This window comes from Oncorhynchus keta, chromosome 9, assembly GCF_023373465.1.
Source record: "Oncorhynchus keta strain PuntledgeMale-10-30-2019 chromosome 9, Oket_V2, whole genome shotgun sequence".
Lineage (NCBI taxonomy): Eukaryota > Metazoa > Chordata > Actinopteri > Salmoniformes > Salmonidae > Oncorhynchus > Oncorhynchus keta.
In genome coordinates, this window is record NC_068429.1 from 39,690,728 (window position 1) to 39,711,970 (window position 21,243).

At 42.8% G+C, this 21,243-nt stretch overlaps 1 protein-coding gene across 1 annotated transcript in view; it reads right to left on the bottom strand.

Moving 5' to 3' along the window:
* LOC118387759 (poly [ADP-ribose] polymerase tankyrase-1-like) overlaps positions 1 to 21,243 on the bottom strand; it is a 115,668-nt gene that overhangs the window by 78,971 nt on the left and 15,454 nt on the right. Inside the window, exon 3 of the mRNA XM_035776445.2 lies at positions 17,379 to 17,474. Coding sequence (XP_035632338.1) covers positions 17,379 to 17,474 — 96 coding nt within the window. The remainder of the gene's footprint in view (positions 1 to 17,378; positions 17,475 to 21,243) is intronic.

A 21,243-nucleotide genomic window follows, 5' to 3' on the forward strand; every position in this document is an offset into this window, starting at 1 on the left:
AGATCGAGTTAAACACACTGCATTCAACTGCCTTACATTTACATTTACATTTACATTTAAGTCATTTAGCAGACGCTCTTATCGTTATGTGCTATTATACTATCGATCATTCTTAGCTTGTTTTCCTTTTAATTGCGTAGAAGAAATGACCACATTCACATGTTTATTTGGGGATAACAGGCAGGAAAATTAACAATAGCAAGCTTAAATACATCCCGCTTAGTTGGACCCACAAAAAACGAATAATCACATCACGCAAGCCATTTCACTTATCCTGGTATTTAAGCTAAGCAAAGAGGAAGTAATAATGGAGTATACCTCTTTCAATAGTAATGGAGCTTGGAGCTCTGGAATAAAATGACAGGCGAGCAGTCATTTGCAAAAAGTCTTAAAAGGGATTTGCATTCTCAATGTTAACTCTTCAAGACCTAGAACTCGAGTAAAAAGGGGAGAAAAAAAAAGAGTTCTACGCTAATACTAGGCCCATCTGTGAATCCCTCCTCACTGGTGCTCCCAGCACGTAGTCTGGAGACGGGAGAGGCTCTGGCTGGTGCATAGCTTCCTGCTGGGGCATAAGCTTCCTGCACATAGGACTAGAGTTGGCTCTATAAGGACATTCAGAGATACAACTTTTTAAGCAATTAAGTGTTAAAAGAGGCCTATGGCCATTTAACAACAACAAACAAATGACATGGAGGAAATACAAGTCTCCTTGCTGTCAGATGGTGAGAAGGGGGCCATAGAAAAAGAGGAACAGAGAAGGAGAGATAAATCCCCACTGTCAATACCAAGGACTGCCTCAAGTCAGGATCATTAAACTGGCTTCTAATTGATGAGAAGAAGCCAAGGCATCCCAAGGACACAAGGACGACCTGAAAGTCTTCCTTCCACTCAGAGTATGGAGAGAAGGATTATTCATAAATGAAGAAGAGCCTTGCACTTAGCTGCTTACGGTACTGCAGTCTCAGTCAGACCAGGGACCTCCGTCCTTCAGAACAAAAAACACCCAAGGCTATAACATTTTTCTGGCTATCATAACAATCTAAAGCTTTGGCTAGCAATTACTCTACTCAATGACAGAAATAGTGGTGCTTTCTTAGAGGGAAGCATTTCTCAACTGAGATCCGAAGCATCATTAGACTGCTGTGGTATAGAGACGTTGATCATGAAGCCAGAGCGTTAATAAGTAGACCTAGGCTCATTAAAATAATATCCAACATGGATAATCTGGGTGATAGCTAACTAGCTATTCATTATCTAGGAGGGCTGTAATTGAGGAATCCCTCAGTTGCCACCACGAGAGAAGACACACGGACATGCTCTAAGGGCTGGGAAAAGGTTGAAACTTTCCAGATCGCCGCTGCGTGCATGTTCATTGAGATTTCCCAGCGACCTTGACATTCCATTTTCCACTAACAGCAAAGTCATTTTTGTGGTACAAGCTCCGGTCTGGCTTGTGTCAATGGCGTCCCGTGGCTACGTAAAAACCTGTCACGGTCACATTCACGGGCTGTCATAGCAACCGCAATTCACCATAATAACTAAAACTCTTGGGAAACGTCCACTTGAAAGTTCCATGCCTTGACAGGCAAGAAAAAGTATGTGAACCCTTTGGAATTACCTAGATTTCTGCTTAAAATTGGCCATACAATTTAATCTTCATCTATGTCACAAAAAGAAATAACACACAAACCATAAGTTTTCACGTCTTTAATGAACACCGTGTAAACATTCCCAGTGCAGGTTGAGAAAAAGTATGTGAACCCTTGAATTTAATAACTGGTTGACCCTCCTATGGAAGCAACCTCAACCAAACATTTTCTGTAGTTGCGGATCAGACCTGCACAACGGTCAGGAGGAATTTTGGACCATTCCTCTTCACAACACTGTTTCAGTACAGCAATATTCTTGTGAAGTCTGGTGTGAACCGCTCAAGGTCATGCCACTGCATCTCAATCGGGTTGAGGTCAAGACTGACTGGGACACTCCAGAAGGCGTATTTTCTTCTGTCGAAGCCATTCTGTTGTTGATTTACTTCTGTGTTTTGGGTCGTTGTTCTGTTGCATCACCCAACATCTGTTGAGCTTCAATTGGCGGACAGAAAGCCTAACATTCTCCTTCAAAATGTCTTGAAAAACTTAGGAATACATTTTTCCGTTGTTGATAGCAAGTTGTCCAGGCCGAGACAGCAAAGCAGCCCCAAACCATGATGCTCCCTCCAGCATACTTTACAGTTGGGATGAGGTTTTGATGTTGGTGTGCTGTGCTTTTTTTCTCTCCACACATATTGTTATGTGTTCCTTCCAAACAACTCAACTGTCCACAGAATATCTTGGAACATCTAGGTGCACTTTTGCAAACTTCTGATGTGCAACAATGTTTTTTTGAACAGCAATGACTTCTTTCGTGGTGTCCTCCCATGAACACCATTCTTGTTTAGTGTTTTAGGTATCGTAGACTCGTCAGAGATACAAGCATGTTCCAGAGATATATGTAAGTCTTTAGATGACACTCTAGGATTCTTAACATCATTGAGCGTTCTGCACTGTGCTCTTGCAGTCATCTTTGCAGGACAGCCACTCCTAGAGAGAGTAGCAACAGTGCTGAACTTTCTCCATTCACAGACAATTTGTCTTACCGTGGACTGATGAACATCAAGGCTTTTAGAGATACTTTTGTAACCCTTTTCAGCTTTATGCAAGTCAACTCTTAATCTTAGGTCTTCTGAGATCTCTTTTGTTCAAGGCATGGTTCACATCAGGCAATGCTTGTTGTGAATAGCAAACTCAAATTTTATGAGTGTTTTGTATATGACAGGGAAACTCTAACCAACATCTCATCTCATCTCTTGGACTCCAGGTTAGTTGACTCCTGACTCCAATCATCTTTTGGAGAAGTCATTAGCATAGGGGTTCACATACTTTTTCCTACACTGTGAATGTTTAAATGATCTATTCAATAAAAAAATGTAAATACAATCATGTGTGTGTTATTAGTTTAAGCACACTGTCTACTTTTGTGACTTAGATGGTCAGAACAAATTGTATGACCAATTTATGCAGATATCCAGGTAATTCCATTCACATACATACTTTTTTCTTGCCACTGTATGTATAATGTATGTATATACATATATACACAAACACACACAGTGCTGTGAAAAAGTATTTGCCCCCATCCTGATTTTTTTTTTTGCACATGTGAAAAATGTTTCAGATCAAACCAATATTACACAAAGATAACCCAAGTAAACACCAAATGCAGTTATGATTTTATTTATTAAGGGGAAAAAGCTATCCGAAACTTCATTGCCCTAGGTGAAAAAGTAATTGCCCCCTAAACCTAATAACTGGTTGTGCCACCCTCAGCAGCAACAACTGCAATCAAGCGATAACTGGCAATGAGTCTTTCACATCGCTGTGGAGGAATTGTGGCCCACTCTTCTTTGCAGAATTGTTTTAATTCAGCCACATTGGAGGGTTTTCGAGCATGAACCGCCTTTTTAAGGTCACGCCACCTCAATCGGATTCAAGTCCGGACTTTGACTAAGCCACTCCAAAACCTTCATTTAGCTTTTTTAAAGCAATTCAGAGTAGGACTTGCTGATGTGTTTTGGATCATTGTCCTGCTGCAGAAGTTCAGTGTGTCAAATCGGAGGGTCTGCTGTCCGGACCTCTGGCAGTCTCTATGGGGGTGCCACAGGGTTCAATTCTTGGACCGACTCTTGGACTCTTCTCTGTATACATCAATGAGGTCGCTCTTGCTGCTGGTGAGTCTCTGATCCACCTCTACGCAGACGACATCATTCTGTATACTTCTGGCCCTTCTTTGGACACTGTTAACAACCCTCCAGGCAAGCTTCAATGCCATACGACTCTCCTTCCGTGGCCTCCAATTGCTCTTAAATACAAGTAAAACTAAATGCATGCTCTTCAACCGATCGCTACCTGCACCTACCCGCCTGTCCAACATCACTACTCTGGACGGCTCTGACTTAGAATACGTGGACAACTACAAATACTTAGGTGTCTGGTTAGACTGTAAACTCTCCTTCCAGACCCATATCAAACATCTCCAATCCAAAGTTAAATCTAGAATTGGCTTCCTATTTCGCAACAAAGCATCCTTCACTCATGCTGCCAAACATACCCTTGTAAAACTGACCATCCTACCAATCCTCGACTTTGGCGATGTCATTTACAAAATAGCCTCCAATACCCCACTCAAAAAACTGGATGCAGTCTATCACAGTGCAATCCGTTTTGTCACCAAAGCCCCATATACTGCCCACCATTGCGACCTGTACGCTCTCGCTGGCTGGCCCTCGCTTCATACTCGTCGCCAAACCCACTGGCTCCATGTCATCTACAAGACCCTGCTAGGTAAAGTCCCCCCTTATCTCAGCTCGCTGGTCACCATAGCATCTCCCACCTGTAGCACACGCTCCAGCAGGTATATCTCTCTAGTCACCCCCAAAACCAATTCTTTCTTTGGCCGCCTCTCCTTCCAGTTCTCTGCTGCCAATGACTGGAACGAACTACAAAAATCTCTGAAACTGGAAACACTTATCTCCCTCACTAGCTTTAAGCACCAACTGTCAGAGCAGCTCACAGGTTACTGCACCTGTACATAGCCCACCTATAATTTAGCCCAAACAACTACCTCTTTCCCAACTGTATTTAATTAATTTATTCATTTTGCTCCTTAGCACACCATTATTTTTATTTCTACTTTGCACATTCTTCCATTGCAAAACTACCATTCCAGTGTTTTACTTGCTATATTGTATTTACTTTGCCCCCATGTCCTTTTTTGCCTTTACCTCCCTTCTCACCTCATTTGCTCACATTGTATATAGACTTGTTTATACTGTATTATTGACTGTATGTTTGTTTTACTCCATGTGTAACTCTGTCGTTGTATCTGTCGAACTGCTTTGCTTTATCTTGGCCAGGTCGCAATTGTAAATGAGAACTTGTTCTCAACTTGCCTACCTGGTTAAATAAAGGAGAAATAAAACAAATAAAAAAGAACCAAAGTGTGCTTCAGCTTGAGGTCACGTACTGATGGCCGGACATTCTCCTTCAGGATTTTTGGTAAAAAGCAGAATTCATGGTTCCATCAATGACAGCAAGTCGTCCAGGTCCTGAAGCAGCAATGTAGCCCCAGACCATCACACTACCACGACCATATTTGACTGTTTGTATGATGTTCATTTTCTGAAATGCTGTGTTACTTTTACACCAGATGTAACGGCCCTTCCAAAAAGTTCAACTTTCGTCTCGTAAATCCACAGAAACTTTCCCCAAAAGTCTTGGGGATCATCAATATGTTTTTTGCCAAATGTGAGACAAGACTTTATATTATTTTTGGTCAGCAGTGGTTTTCGCCTTGGAACTCTGCCATGGATGCCATTTTTGCCCAGTCTCTTTCCTATGCTTGAGTCATGAACACTGACCTTAACTTCTTGGTGACTGGGGAGGGCAGTATTGAGTAGCTTGGATGAAAAAGTTGCACAGAGTAAACTGCCTCCTACAAACAAAAGCTAGAATTTGCATATAATTAGTATACGTCTGTGAGGATAACATAACTCATATGGCAGGCGAAAACTTGAGAAAAATCCAACCAGGAAGTGAGAAATCTGAAGCTTGTAGGTTTTCAACTCATAGCCTATCGAAGATACAGTGGGGTATTGGTCCTATTGCACTTCCCAAGGCTTCCACTAGATGTCAACAGTCTTTGGAACCTTGTATGATGCTTCTACTGTGAAGGGGGGCCAAATGAGAGGGGATTGACCCAGGTATCTGGCAGAGAGCCACAAGCCCGTGACGCACAGTCATGTGAAAGTTAGCTTGCGTTCCATTGCATTTCTACATACAAAGGAATTCTCAGTTGGAACAATATTGAAGATTTATGATAAAAACATCCTAAAGATGGATTCTATACTTCGTTTGATATGTTTCTACGACCTGTAATATAGCTTTTTGGACTTTTTGTCCGACCTTTCGGCTGGACTTGCACGCGCATTTGGATTTGTTTACCAAACGCCCTAACAAAGGGAGCTATTTGGACATAAATGGACTTTATCAAACAAATCAAACATTTGTGGAACTGAGATTCATGGGAGTGCATTCTGATGAAGATCAAAGGTAAGTGAATATTTATAATGCTACTTCTAATATTGACTCCACAACATGGCGGTTATCTCTTTAGCTGTTATGATCTCTAAGCGCCGTACTCAGATTACGCCATGGTATGCTTTTTCCGTAAAGTTTAAATATGACACAGTGGTGAGATTAAGGAGAAGTGTATCTAACGTTCCATGTATAATAGTTGTATCTTTTAGCAATGTTTATGAGTATTTCTGTAAATTGATGTGGCTCTCTGCAAAATCACTGCATGTTTTGAAACTACTGAACATAACACGCCAATGTAAAATTAGATTTATGGATATAAATATGCACTTTATCGAACAAAACATACATGTATCGTGTAACATGATGTCCTATGAGTGTCATCTGATGAAGATCATCAAAGGTTAGTGATTCATTTTATCTATATTTCTGCTTTTTGTGACTCTCTCTTTGGAAAAATGGCTCTCTGGAAAAATGGCTGTTTTTCTGTGACTTGGTGGTGACCTAACAATCGTTTGTGGTGCTTTTGCTGTAAAGCCTTTTCGAAATCAGACACTGTGGCTGGATTGAGAATTGTATCTTTAAAATTGTGTAAAATACTTGTATGCTTGAGGAAATTTAATTATGAGATTTTATTTGTTTCGAATTTGGCGCCCTGCACTTTCACTGGCTGTTGGCAGGGTGGGACGCTACCATCCCGAATGTCCCAGAGAGGTTAACTGAGGCAAGTGAGGCCTGCAGTTCTTTAGATGTTGTTGTGGGTTCTTTTGTGACCTCTTGGATGAGTCGTCGCTGTGCTCTTGGGGTAATTTTGGTAGGCCGGCCACTCCTGGGAAGGTTCACTCACCACCACCGCTCCAAATTTTCTCCATTTGTGGAAAATGTCTCACCTTGGTTCGCTGGAGTCCCAAAGCTTTAGAAATGGCTTTGTGACCCTTTCCAGACTGATAGATGTAAATGACTTTGTTTCTCATCTGTTCCTGAATTTCTTTTGATCGCAGCATGTAGTCTTGCTTTTTGAGTGATTTCTTGATTCAACAGGTCTGGCGTAATCAGGCCTGGGTGTAGCTAGTGAAATTGAACTCAGCTATCCAAAAAATAGAAACATCATTGGTCACAGAAAATAGCAAGGGCAAGAGGGAGAGACAACAATACATCACACGAAGCAGCCACAACTGTCAGTAAGAGTGTCCATGGTTGTGCCTTTGAATGAAGAGATGGAAATAAAACGGTCCTGTTTGAGTGTTTTTGTGTCTGGTTCCAGTCCACTAGCTGCAGCGAACTGAAAAGAGGAGCGACACAGGGATGTGTGCGCTTTGGGGACTTTTAACAGAATGTGACTGGCAGAACGGGTGTATGTGGAGGATGAGGAGGTGAGGCCTAAGAGGGTTTTATAAATAAGAATGGGTCTTGCGTCGGGTACACAGAGATGGACAGTTTACAGAGGATTACAGAGTATATACAGTGCCTTCGGATAGTATTCAGACCCCTTGACTTTTCCAAATTTTGTTACATTACAGCCTTATTCTAAAATCTATTAAATTAATTTTTCCCCATCAATCTACACACAATACCCTATAATGACAAAGCAAAAAGTGGTTATTAGAAATGTTTGCGAATATAAAAAATGACAAAAATAAAAAACTGAAATATCACATTTACATAAGTACTCAGACCCTTTACTCAGTACTTTGTTGAAGCACCTCTGGCAGCGATTACAGCATCGAGTCTTCTTGGGTATGACGCTACAAGCTTGCCACACCTGTATTTGGGGAGTTTCTCCCATTCTTCTCTGCAGATCCTATCAAGCTCTGTCAGGCTGGAAGGGGAGCGTTGCTGCACAACTATTTTCAGGTCACTCCAGAGATGTCAGATCGGGTTCAAGTCTCCGGGCTCTGGCTGAACCACAAAGACTGACTTGTCACGAAGCCACTCCTGCGTTGTCTTGGCTATGTGCTTAGTTGTCCTGTGTGGAGGTACACCCCAGTCTGAGGTCCTGAGAGCTCTGGAGCAGGTTTTCATCAAGGATCTCCCTGTACTTTGCGCCGTTCATATTTGTTCGCTCCTGACTCGTCTCCCAGTCCCTGCTGCTGAAAAACATGCCCACAGCATGATGCTGCCACCACCATGCTTCACCGTAGGGATGGTGCCAGGTTTCCTCCAGACATGACGCTTGGCATTCAGGCCAGAGTTCAATCTTGCTTTCATCAGACCAGAGTCCTTTAGGTGCTTTTTGGCAAACTCCAAGCGGGCTGTGCCACTTACTGGGGAGTGGCTTCAGTCTGGCCACGCTACGATAAAGATCTGATTGGTGGAGTGCTGCAGAGATGGTTGTAATATAATAATAATAAATAATAATATATGCCATTTAGCAGACGCTTTTATCCAAAGCGACTTACAGTCATGTGTGCTTACATTCTACGTATGGGTGGTCCCGGGGATCGAACCCACTACCCTGGCGTTACAAGCGCCATGCTCTACCAACTGAGCTTCCTTCTGGAAGGTTCTCCCATCTCCACAGAGGAACTCTGGAGCTCTGTCAGAGAGGCCACTGGGTTCTTAGTCACCTCCCTGACCAAGGCGAATAATTCCTTCGAACTCATGGCTTGGTTTTTGCTCTGCCATGCACTGTCAACTGTGGGACCTTATATAGACAGGTGTGTCCCTTTCCAAATAATGTCCAACAATTGAATTTACCACAGGTAGACTCCAATCAAGTTGTCGAATCACCTCAAGCAGTGGTGTAAAGTACTTAAGTAAAAATACTTAACTTTTGGGGTAGGGGGCAGTATTTTCACATCCGGATGAAAAGCATGCCCAGCGTAAACGGCCTGCTATAAAGCCATAAAAGCTAGAATATGCATATTATTAATAGATTTGGATAAAAACACTGAAGTTTCTAAAAACTGTTTGAATGATGTCCAAGTATAACATAACTCATATGGAAGGCAAAAACCTGAGAAAAAAATCCAACCAGGAAGTGGGAAATCTGAGGTTGGTCGATTTTCAACTCAGCTCCTATTGAAGATACAGTGGGATATTTGTCATGTTGCACTTTCTAAGGCTTCCACTAGATGTCAACAGTCTTTAGAATCCTGTCTGATGCTTCTACTGTGAAGTGGGGCCGAAGGAGAAGGGAATGAGTAAGGTCTGCCATGAACTGACCGTGCTCGTTCACATGAGAGGGAGCTCTGTTGCATCGCACTTCTGAAGACAATGGAATTCTCTGGTTGGAACTTTATTGAAGATTTACGTTAAAAACATCCTAAAGATTTATTCAATACATCATTTGACATGTTTCTACTGACTGTTACGGAACTTTTTTACATTTCGTCTGCTTTTAGTGAACGCGCTTCGTGACTTTGGATCTAACAAAAGTAACTATTTGGACATAAATGATGTACATTACCGAACAAATCAAACATTTCTTGTTGAAGTGGGAGTCCTGGGAGTGCATTCCGATGAAGATCACCAAAGGTAAGTGAAGATTTATAATGCTATTTATGACTTTTGTTGACTGCATAATATGGCAGATATATTTGTGTCTTGATTTGGCTCTGAGCGCCGACTCAGATTATTGCATGGTTTGCTTTTTCCGTAAAGCTTTTTTGAAATCTGACACAGCGTTTGCATTAAGGAGAAGTGCATCTAAAATGCCACGCATAACAGTTGTATCTTTTTTTTTTTTTTTTAAATGTTACCCCCTTTTCTCCCCAATTTCGTGGTATCCAATTGTTAGTAGTTACTATCTTGTCTCATCGCCACAACTCCCGTACGGGCTCGGGCGAGACGAAGGTCGAAAGCCACGGGAGGTTAGCGCGCACTGCGCCTGGCCCACCACAGGAGTCACTGGTGTGCGATGAGACAAGGATATCCCTGCTGGCCAAACCCTCCCTAACCCGGACGACGCTAGGCCAATTGTGCGTCGCCCCACGGAACTCCCGGTCGTAAATTGATGTGGCTCTCTGCAAAATCAAAGGATGTTTTGGAACTTCTCAACGAAAGGCGCCAATGTAAACTCAGATTTTTGGATATAAATATGAACTTTACTGAACAAAACATACATGTATTGTGTAACATGAAGTCGTGTGAGTGTCATCTGATGAAGATCAAAGGTTAGTGATTAATTTTATCTATATTTCTGCTTTTTGTGAATCCTCTCTTTGGCTGGAAAAATGGCTGTGTTATTCTGTGAATAGGCACTCACCTAACAATCGTTTGGTTTGCTTTCCTCGTAAAGCCTTTTTGAAATCGGACACTGTGGCTGGATATACAACAGGTGTATCTTTAAAATGGTGTAAAATACATGTATGTTTGAGGAATTTTAATTATGGGATCTCTGTTGTTTTGAATTTGGCACCCTGCAGTTTCACTGGCTGTTGAAGAGGTGGGACGCTACAGTCTCACGTACCCTAGAGAGGTTAAGGCTTTTTGGGGGTATCTGTACTTAACTTTTACTTCACTACATTCCTAAAGAAAATATACTTTTTACTTAATTTTCCCTGACACCCAAAAGTACTCGTTACATTTTGAATGCATAGTAGGACAGGAAAATGATCCAATTCAAACTTAAGAGAACATCCTGGTCATCCCTACTGCCTCTGATCTGGCGGACTGATGAAACACACATGCTTGTAAATTATGTCTGAGTGTGCCCCTGGCTATCAGTAAATCAAAAAATAAAATGGTTGCATCTGGTTTGTTTAATATAGGGAATTTGAAATTTACACTTCTACTTTCAATTCTTAAGTTTATTTGAGCAATTACATTTACTTTTGATACTTACGTATATTTAAAATCAAATACTTTTAGAATTTTACTGGGTGACTCACTTTTACTTGAGTCATGTTCTAATAAGGTATCTATACGTTTACTCAAGTATGACAATTGGGTACTTTTTCCGCCACTGATCAGGGACGATCAATGGAAACAGGATGCACCTGGGCTCAATTTTGAGTTTCATAGCAAAGGGTCTAAATATGTATGTAAATAAGGTATTTCAGGTTTTTAATATACATTTGCAAACATTTCTAAAACAAACTTCTCGTTTTGTCATTATGGGTTATTGAGTTTAGATTGATGAGGAACATGTTTAATTGTATCCATTTTAGAGGGAAGTCTGAATACTTTCCTAATGCACTGTACATATACAAACATATTTCCACACTATGAGGTTGGAATAATACTGTAAAATTGTGAAAATGACAATGTAAGCGGTTTTTAAAAAAGACGGCCTAAATTTCCGCCTGTTTTGTTGGGATGCTGTTTTGGCCTTCCATGGTGACATCACCATGTGGTAAATTAGTTAATAGACCAATAAGAAAGAGTTCCAAAACTCCCTGCCAATAACATCTCATTTTCAGTTTTCCCCTCCCACTCCCAGACAGTCATAGCAACATTTTTGCTTGAGAAATTGCTAAAAAGTAGTTTGTTTTCTATCAAAACCTATTGTCTCTGTGTAGCCTCAAGAGCAGCTGGTCTCTACGCACCCTCACTATCACTGTCCCTTTTAGCCAGCCTCTCTCTCCACTGCTTTCAGCGCCCTTCTCACTCCCTGTGATTCTAAGCACGGCGGTGGGGTGTGGTGGAGTGGGGCCAGGGTGGCTGAGAGCTGGGGGCACTGGGGCAGACACTTCATCAGTAGCAGGTAGAGGTCCTGGCTGCAGTAGAGGAAGAAGAGAAAGGGAGCGCCCACACAGCATCTTTCTCAGATTCTGGCACTCCTATCTAAATCTACCTCGCATAGGGGGTAGAGCTACAGGTGCTACTGGGGCTAAACTTCAGAATTAAATCATGCACAGACCACTCAATCCGTGTCTTTCATTTGCAGAGTTGCAAAGTCAACACAGCCAAAATGACATCCAAATAGGCACCCGATACTAAATGGGTGCAATGTCGACTTGCTTCAGCATGTACAATCCACATAAATGTTCCTCCATCTTCTTATCTGCATGTCATTGTGTTCTGTTGGAGAGGTCTCCCATCATATTGGGGACCATCTTCCCCCCTCCACGGGGCCAAAAGAACATCCTACACATCATACTGGGGCCTCTCAACATGCCTTGCATTTTTCCTTCACAAGATGAGATGTGTGAAACAAAATTACACAATCCTTTTCATACCGAGAGTACAGTGAATTTAATTTCAAGTCGTCTGGAAAAAGTCAATAATTCAAAAGCGATTCATCTGTGTGTGGAGGACGACGTGGAGCAGCATGCATCAAGCGGTGTTATAAGGTGATTTCTTTAATGCAAGCTTTGAGGATCCAACAAAAGACGAACCGGGTGTCGTCCGTAACACTAAATTACTTCTAGCCGGGATTTGAAAATGCATTTTCGTGGCAGTTAGTTACGGATTACATGTAGGGATATATTCTCCGCTCAGGAACCGTGGAAACACTTCAAACTTTGCTGGAACGGCGTAGATCTAAATTTGTCATCGCTACAGGATATTTGTTCCCCGTCACCCGGGTAGTTTATAGGTCAATATAATCTTTAATCAAACAGTGTACTCGCTGTTCGCTCTGGGGTAGAAGAACTGAATAACAGCTCTAAATCCATCCAAAATGCAGCCTGCAACTAGGAGTACACTACAGACAGGGGCTAACAGTAACACACGGTGCCACAGTGTTTTGAAGTACGGTGTGGACTCCCAGGTGTGGCATCTTTAAAAGAAGATATCATTTCTCATCTGGTGCCGTCTAGAAAACAACATGTCAATGTAAAACAAGTTAGACCAGAGTAGAGTATGATATACAGTCCTGTGGATGAGAGGAGTCAGTTTACTCTAGGTTGGTACACGAATGTCCGTCTTGGATGGTTCCTAGACCGCAATAGTCAATCATAAGTAAATATAATTATATTGGCTGTTATTGCTGATTATACACAGTACGTCTAGCTTATTTCATACGACAGATCTATATAGATTGCATGTAACTTACCTCATATCACAGACATAGATAACTGGTAGAACATACCAGATACCTTTATGATTACACTGTGTTCTTGTCCATGGGGTAGTTTGGAACAAAAACCTTGCCCATGGCCTCTAACACTGTTCTCACGGTGAGATGGTTATGGTTTGTCGCTTTGTGCCTTTTCACAGCCAAAGGATTGGGCTTTTTCCTCGAGACATCAGTCCTGTTACTACTGTATAAGCCAACACCCAGAGGATGTATAACACAGCCAGAGCAATACCATGATCATTGAGCCTCTGCTTGGTCCTCTGTTCAAGACTAACCTTGAGGGGGATTGTTTATGTAACACAATCAGCACAGCACAACGTCCACTCCGTTTAGGTAGGCCAACTGAGAAATCACAACATTACCCTGCTATGAATGTGAAAAGCCTCGTAAGGGCCCTGCAAATAGTGTTCAGCTAATGATTTGACAATCTATTGTGACGTGTCTTTGGTTTCTACATATTATAAACGTATTCCAATGTCTAAGCTAAGTGCTGAATAAAAAAAAGACATTCAACCCACATGAAGTGCCTATTCTATTCTCCCCTTGTTTCATTGAAGTGCCATTGAGAATTTGATGGTCTGCATAAAGAACATCCATATCGATCCAATCTGGCAAAAATATTGCAGAGGAAAAAAGACGGACTCCTCAAAATGTTGTCGGTCTCGCCTCCACTCGTGACATAAGAACTGAGCTCTATATTACAAGGAGAAGATTGTGCCAGGCGAGGAGATAAAACTAAGTGTCAGTGGAATCTCCTTTTCAAGATAACAGTCCTATAGTTTCTCTATCTCAGACAGAGAAACTGTGTGTGTCTTGTTCTTCTGTCCTCGTGGGGACCTGAAATCACCAAAGGTCACCACAAGGATAGTAAAACAAGGAAAAATCTCCCTCATGGGGACATTCCCCACATCCCCGCGAGGACAAAAGCTATTTTAAGCTTAGGGGTTAGGTTTAGGGTTACAATTAGGGTTGGGTTTTAGTCAGGGGAAATAGGATTTTGAGTGGAAATCAAAATTAGGTCCCCATGAGGATAGAAAAACAAGTGTGGCGTTTATTCTAATATCCAAATTAACTTTAGTATTGGAATACTTGCGAGTATACATTTCTGCGAGAAAAAATGCCTAGTTTAACATGTGTAGCTTGTTGTTTTTGTTGGCGAATCAAAGTGGCAAAGAGGCTCAATGTGTAGCAAGTGGAGTGAGAGTTCACTAACACAAAGCAAGATGGAATAAAGTTACAATGTTAAAATGTTACCGAATTGAGAAGTAGGCCACAACGAGCAACCAAAAGGTAGATTGTGGTTTTATCTGAATGGGGTTGGGGGGGTAGCCTCAATTATCCTAGCTAGCTATAGTAGTAGTAGGCTGGACAGATTACATTTTTAACAGCACTGTTTTTCAGATGAAAGCTAGTTCATCGCATCCGCCGTGGAGCCCAGTTTCATAATGTGACCGTTTTTCCATGCTGCTTGTCGTCGATTTGAAGTAATCGAGAAATAACGGGCCTTATTTTAGGTAATTTTTCACCCTGCCAGCTCCTATTAGTTCTATAGAGCACCAACTCGCCTTCCGAACGTTCTATTCCCAGCTTATTGTTTTACGTCACAATTCTTCGCTATTGCTGGCAATGAGACTTGCTCATGTTGTTAGAAGTTCAAATGTAAACAAAGAAATGACTCATGAAACTGAGGTTGTCCTATTGATTCCTATGGGGCGGAAGGGTAGCCTAGTGGTTAGAGCGTTGGACTAGTAACCGAAAGGTTGCAAGTTCGAATCCCCGAGCTGACAAGGTACAAAATCTGTCGTTCTGCCCCTGAACAGGCAGTTAACCCACTGTTCCTAGGCCGTCATTGAAAATAAGAATTTGTTCTTAACGGACTTGCCTAGTAAAATAAAGTTAAAATAAAAAATAAAAATATAGGGGAAATATAGGCATGTCGATCTATTTCGCCAAATAATGTGTGTATTTAGATTTTTTTCTAGTCGGACGTCATTTTAAAATCACGAGAATCTCCTCTTTCTAATTATGTAAATCTGTATCTGGGCAGCGAGCTTGGTTGTCATCAAATGCTCGCCCCAAAATACTTTTTGCCCTTGGAACACTGAGCTCCCCCATTGTTTTCCTATGGAGAGGCATGCCAGTCTATTTAGCCAAATATCTCACCATGTGTATATTTAGATTTTTTCAAGTCGGGCACCATTTTAAAATCAGGAGAACCTCCTCTTATTATGTATGTCTGGGCAGCGATGTCTGGGCAGCGAGCTCTTTTGTCATCGATCACTAGACTAGAAATAGTCAGAAGTTTATCTTTTCCCCTACTTTCATTACGCGGACATAAGCACAGTTGACACCATCGAGGTGCAGATGTTTACTTTCTACACAAGTTGTTTTTTTTACAGTTTCGTCCGACGAACAGATTGTAGTGGTAAAATAAAAAGGGATACATTTTTTGGTGCATTTTATGTGAAATGAATTTCTAAGCATCAATCCAGTCAAAACAGGCTCTGCTCTGCGAATGCTCGATTCCATTCATTTGCTATGGGCGCGCTAGTGTTCCAGCTTAGCCAATATTCTTTTGCTGTTTTTCAGACTTGGGTGAATTTTAACTCGCTCTATTGTCCAGCCTCTCTCTAGGCTACTTCAGTCAAGACGGGTACTGTTATGTGTGATGATAAATAACATTGTGGCTGCTACAAGTTAGCTTGTCTTGGCCGTAGCCGAGTTGCCGTGGCTAGTGGCTACCGTGACACTCAGTCTCCCTCCTGCTCGTTCCAAGCCCCTTTACAGCTGCAGCAATAGAGTACCAGCCTCTCTCCCTCACGCAACAGTGAACAGGTACATAAAAAAATCATTGTTTTTCAAATAAAAATTTAACAAAACAAACTGTTTAATTTTTTTAAATCATGTATTTCAAATTTCCGGACTTAGGGCAAAAATTCATGATACTATTTGAATAAAAACCCCTTACCTAGTATGTGAACACTGTTAGCTTTGCTCTAGGAGAGAGAGTCGGGGCCTTGAGCAGCATGAGGGTCGGACAGAGTGCTGGCGCAAAGTGCAGAGAGAGATAAGAAAAGTCGATATGTAACAATTATCTGGAGTACTCCAGTGACTGGAGGGGTTCTCCTCTCTCGCTGCTACACTATTTATACAGACAGTACAGTCCTCTCGGCTGCTCTTTCTCAACCCATGAAAGTCGTCTGGTGATTGTTGATAGCCGGGTCATGATACTACAAGGCCAGAGTTTAGTGTGACAGTGATGGGCATTTACTACCTGGATCACATCAGTTCACTGACAGTGTATCAAAACGAAAGTCCTAGCAGGTGGTATAATTAAGATGTTGTATTAGCATCATTATACATTCATCTCCAAGAAATCTAAACACACACGCACAGCTTAATACTGCGGCCTACACACAGCAATCAATAAGAGGAACTTTTTCTCACAGTCATATTCAGCAACAGAGGACACATTGACAACAGTAAACAGTGTGTTGCTCTTCTTGCGTGCCACACTCCAACGTACTAAACGCTTCCTGAGTGTGTAATAGTCCTGTCTGCTCTCATATCATGTGAATGTTTTGTTGTTGAATACTGTTATCAAAATCAGTTCACATTTGCATCACATACAGAAATTCCAGACAAATAACATCCACTCTGTGATTTGTTTACAAGGTGGGTGGAAAGCCTTTTAGGACAGTCCTCCACTCTGTATCGCACGTTAATTTATCTACCAGCCAGGGAATATGACGAAACCGCGTGAACAGAGAGAGCGTGAAAGAACAGAAACACAACGGAACAGCCTAATTATGGATTTGTCTTGACTGCTGAAAGGAGGGAATCACACAACCAACTCAAAAACAAAATCAACAGATAAGACCATGGAAGAGGGTGAAGGATAGAGTAGTGTGGATACAAGTGGAGGATCATTCGCAGTTCGACAACTTATCTCTGGGGGAGAGAGAGGAGAGAGGAGAGGTGAGGCGCAAGAGGTCAGGTACGTAGGAAGAGAGAAAGAGTGGTAGAGGTAGAAAGAGCGAGGGGTAGAGAGACTGCTAGATGAGAAGGTATGTAGACAACAAAGAGAAAGAGAGTGGTAGATACAAAGAGAAATAGAGTGGCAGAGGTAGAGAGCGCGAGAGAGGGAGAGAGAAAGAGTGCAGTGGAGGTAGAGAGACTTAGAGTGATAGAGGTAACTTGAGAGAAAGAAAAAAAGAAAGGGAGGAAGAGAGGTAAAAAAAAAAAATTAAAAAATACAATAATAATCGCTCATCACTTACCAGTGAGTACAGCCTTGGCGGACGGGTCGGAAAGGTCCAGGGCACTCTTGCCGTCGGTGTTGCGAATGTTGGGGTCGGCTCCATGCTGGAGCAGCACTGTACAGGGGAAACACAGACAGTAGCTGAGCTCAGGCAGGGACAGACACAGACCACCACTGCTAACACCAGGACTAGCGCTGCCGCCACTGCTGCCCGCTAGCACTCTCTGGCTCCGCGGCATTCTGCCGACATAAACATACATCGCACACCAGCGGTGCGTCGTGAGAACGGAGGACCGGAGCGACAGCAGGCAGCAAGAGGGGAAAAAAACAACAGCCCAAACTGAATGCTGCAGCAGAGGTGAGGAGGAGGGGAAAAAGCCATATTAGAAAAACAGGCAGGAGGACTCGGGCACTACCATGTGACTCCAGCACAGGTATGAGAGCAGAATATCAAAGCCCGCCTGCCTGCCTAGCCTTTCTCGCTCTAGCCCAGGGAGGGAGAGGGAATGAGAGAGAGAGAGAGAGCGTGACAATAAAAGAGCAGAGGGTTAGAGAGAGTAAGGGAGGGGAAAGAAGAGAGACGGGGGGGGGGGACATGTTTCCCAGGGTGCAGCGTTTTAATCTCCCCCAGATGAGTGATTGTCTGAGTGGATGAACAGCAGAGCGCTCGCTCATAAGGAGACCAGCGGCCCCGAACTCTCAGCTCTATCCCGAAACACACACACACACTACCAATCACATCCTGCAACACTACTACGCTTCAGTCGTTCTTCACTTCACACACCCACACTGCTCTATGTGTTACCAAGGTTTACACACTGAACAAAACAAAGAAGACACAAAGGGAGAGGCAGAAAACTGCTCTGCACTCAAATCAGGGAGCAGGACAATGAAAAAAAGAGTCAATGGGGAGTGAGGTCGTGAGAGGAAAACAAGAGGGTCGGTTAAAGACAACTCCTACTCAATCTGGATCGCACCTCTCAAAATCACATACACCTTTTATACACAGCAGAACAGGGTGAGGGTGCTAGCTTTCGGAGCCATTTGTCATCATACGTATCCAGTCACGCGAGCAGCAGCTTTTCTCACCACTCGGATGATCACTTGGCTAAATGGGAGCCCATGTCTGTCTGCCTGACTGCCCCTCTCTCCACGTCGGTGACGCACGCCACATGTTAACTCACCCATTCCTCAACACAAATGTGATTTAGCTCTGCACCAAATCACATTGTCTTCCACATCCACTCCTGTCCTACTAGCCTGGTAACTAAAGGAGCAGGGAGACACTAAAGAGAAAGCCTTGGTGGAAGAAAGAGTGAACAAATCCAATGAAAAGGAGCCCTCTGTAAAATAGACATATGCTGGGCTATAGCAGCAGTCTCAGTCCTGTAACAGATTAATATGCAGGTAGGCTCTCATACGCTGCTGCGTTAGCTGGAGGCAGAGCAGAGAGCCGAGTTATGACAGGCAGTCAGTGGGAGTCTGATGGAGGGGTGGCCGTGCTGGTGGAGGGGGCACTGGAGAAAGGGATGGGGCAGTGTGGAGGGGGCTTGGTGTCGTGTCAAGGCGTAAATGATGGCGGCGGGGTGATTAAGATTCGCAGGTGCTCCTCTGACAGCTTGCCTGCCTATCTATCTGTCTGTCACACATGAGCGAGAGAGGGAGCGAGAGCGAGTGAGCGAGCTCAGCTGTTCCTGTACAGCAACAACACCTCCTTCCCCCTCATAATGTAAACCCACATGACCTCCACCCTCCGAACACACACACATACCAAAGAGAGAGACACTCCCAAAGATTGAGTAGATGAGCCATTTGCCTTGCCATCACCGCTCACCCTGTTCCCATGGTGCTGCGCGTGCAGCTGGCTAACACGGCCAATAACACCTACAACAATGATAAACGAGAGAGCGGGAGAGTGCTCAGCATACAAACACCAGCCATTGTGGAGTGACAGAGCTAGCTGACAAGATGGAGAGGATGGAGGGGGACTGATCATATGATCCTGACACTTAGGTGCTGACACAGTGTATTGCGATTCTATACGTATTAGGATTCCATACTACGATTTTATTGCATTATGATGTTAGCCCACGCAACCTCACACACGCCGTCTGCCATCTGCCCGGTACAATTCTCTAACGTGCCAGTGGCCATGGAAAGGTGAGCATTTCCCCACTGAAGTCAGTTACAATAAGAAACTGCAGTCTGGTCAAGAGCCTGGTGAAGACCAGCACGCAGGTGAGCTTCTCCGAGACGGTTTCTGACCGTTTGCGCAGAAATTCTTTGGTCGTGCATAGGGCTGTTGCGGAATCCCGTATTATCGCCACACCGGCGGTCATGAGTCATGAAGGCAGTTCAATTCCAAGTGACCTTTTAGTCACGGTGATTAGGGTTCTCCAAGTGATGGTCATTAGTAGCCTACCAAACTTGCTAACTGCCCGGTATTCAAGCACTCTATTCTCCCTCTAAATCACTCTGACAATGCAAAAGTAATCAAACACTTCTTGAGAGCCTGTGAGCTCATGTTGCTCAACATTTCTAGACTACGCGAGAAGGGATGGTCGATATTAAAAAGAAGAGGATCCCATCATAGCCCAGACCTACTATATTTATTTCTAAACTTTCTTAATATTTAGCACATCGCTTTTAATTACAACAGGAGTATAAACTACCTGCCTGGCATGAAAATGAACCACGGAAAGGCGTCCTCCATTCGCTATTTAAGTGCATAGATGACATGCATTTTTCCTGCTGCCCCGTTTCGAGACAGGTGCATAATGGTCCATTCTAAATCAAAACAAATTTCACACATATATTATTTAGAATATGTGAAAACAAGAGTAAATCAAGAATAGTCTGATGGGTATCAATGTTAGCCTATCACTTGTGAATGATGCCCAGCATAAAGCAAAAAACTATTCCTTTTTTGCCGACTTTTTCGAATCAGTCGCACAACTCATGTAGCCTAGCCCATAAGCCTACGTGTTTAGATAAGGTTTCTATCACAACTAAAGTGGCCAAATAACTTATTAAAATGAAGCACATTAATCCGCTTTACAAGGTGTGTAGCGCCTTACTTGCATGCATAGTGAGTTGAGTATGGGGAAAATAATTTGCTCCTTAAAAATGCATCTTTATAATAAAAGCATTACATGCATAATCACATTTGCGGTCAAACGATAATGGTCTTTTCCCGCTAAGTGGAACATTTGCACTTATAGCCTACTACCATGTGTGCATTGCTGCGCTTATAATGGAAGAAATAGCCTAATAGTTCATTAACATTTTACGCTAAACGTTCTGATCTGTTGCATCAGCCATATTGCGTTTTTTTTTAAGTATTAATTTGGGATCTATTGCATCTCACAACTGTCCCAGACTATGTTTGGAATATTTATTTCTTGCACAGAATTGGTCAACTTTTGTACTATGGGGGATAGTAGATTGGCATAGGTTAGTGCTTTTGCTGTTCGTTAGGCCTACTCATTGCCTACTCATGTTGGCTGACGAAAAGTAAATGTGGACAGTCCTTCCAATATCTTCAATATGCACCTCAGAATTGGGTAAGGACACGCACAGTTGCATCCACGATGTGTCTGTCTTCACTTGTAGCCTGTATGAAAGACCCGATCACGTGATGGGGAGCCATGTGAGTGAGAGGCGCTCGGAGCACGCAGCACTCAGGGAGAAGGGCACATCGCAGCACTCCAGACCAAGGTGCATTATGGCCACACAAAAGGGGATGCCGCCGTAAAATTCGAGGCATTATCAAGTGCTTGTCAAATTGTGAATGAAAGACTGATGAAGTGTGTACAGCCTGCGCAAAAAACAAAGCAGAGCTCAAGCCTTTCAAGCGACTTTTTTCAAAATCATCATTAGAGTAG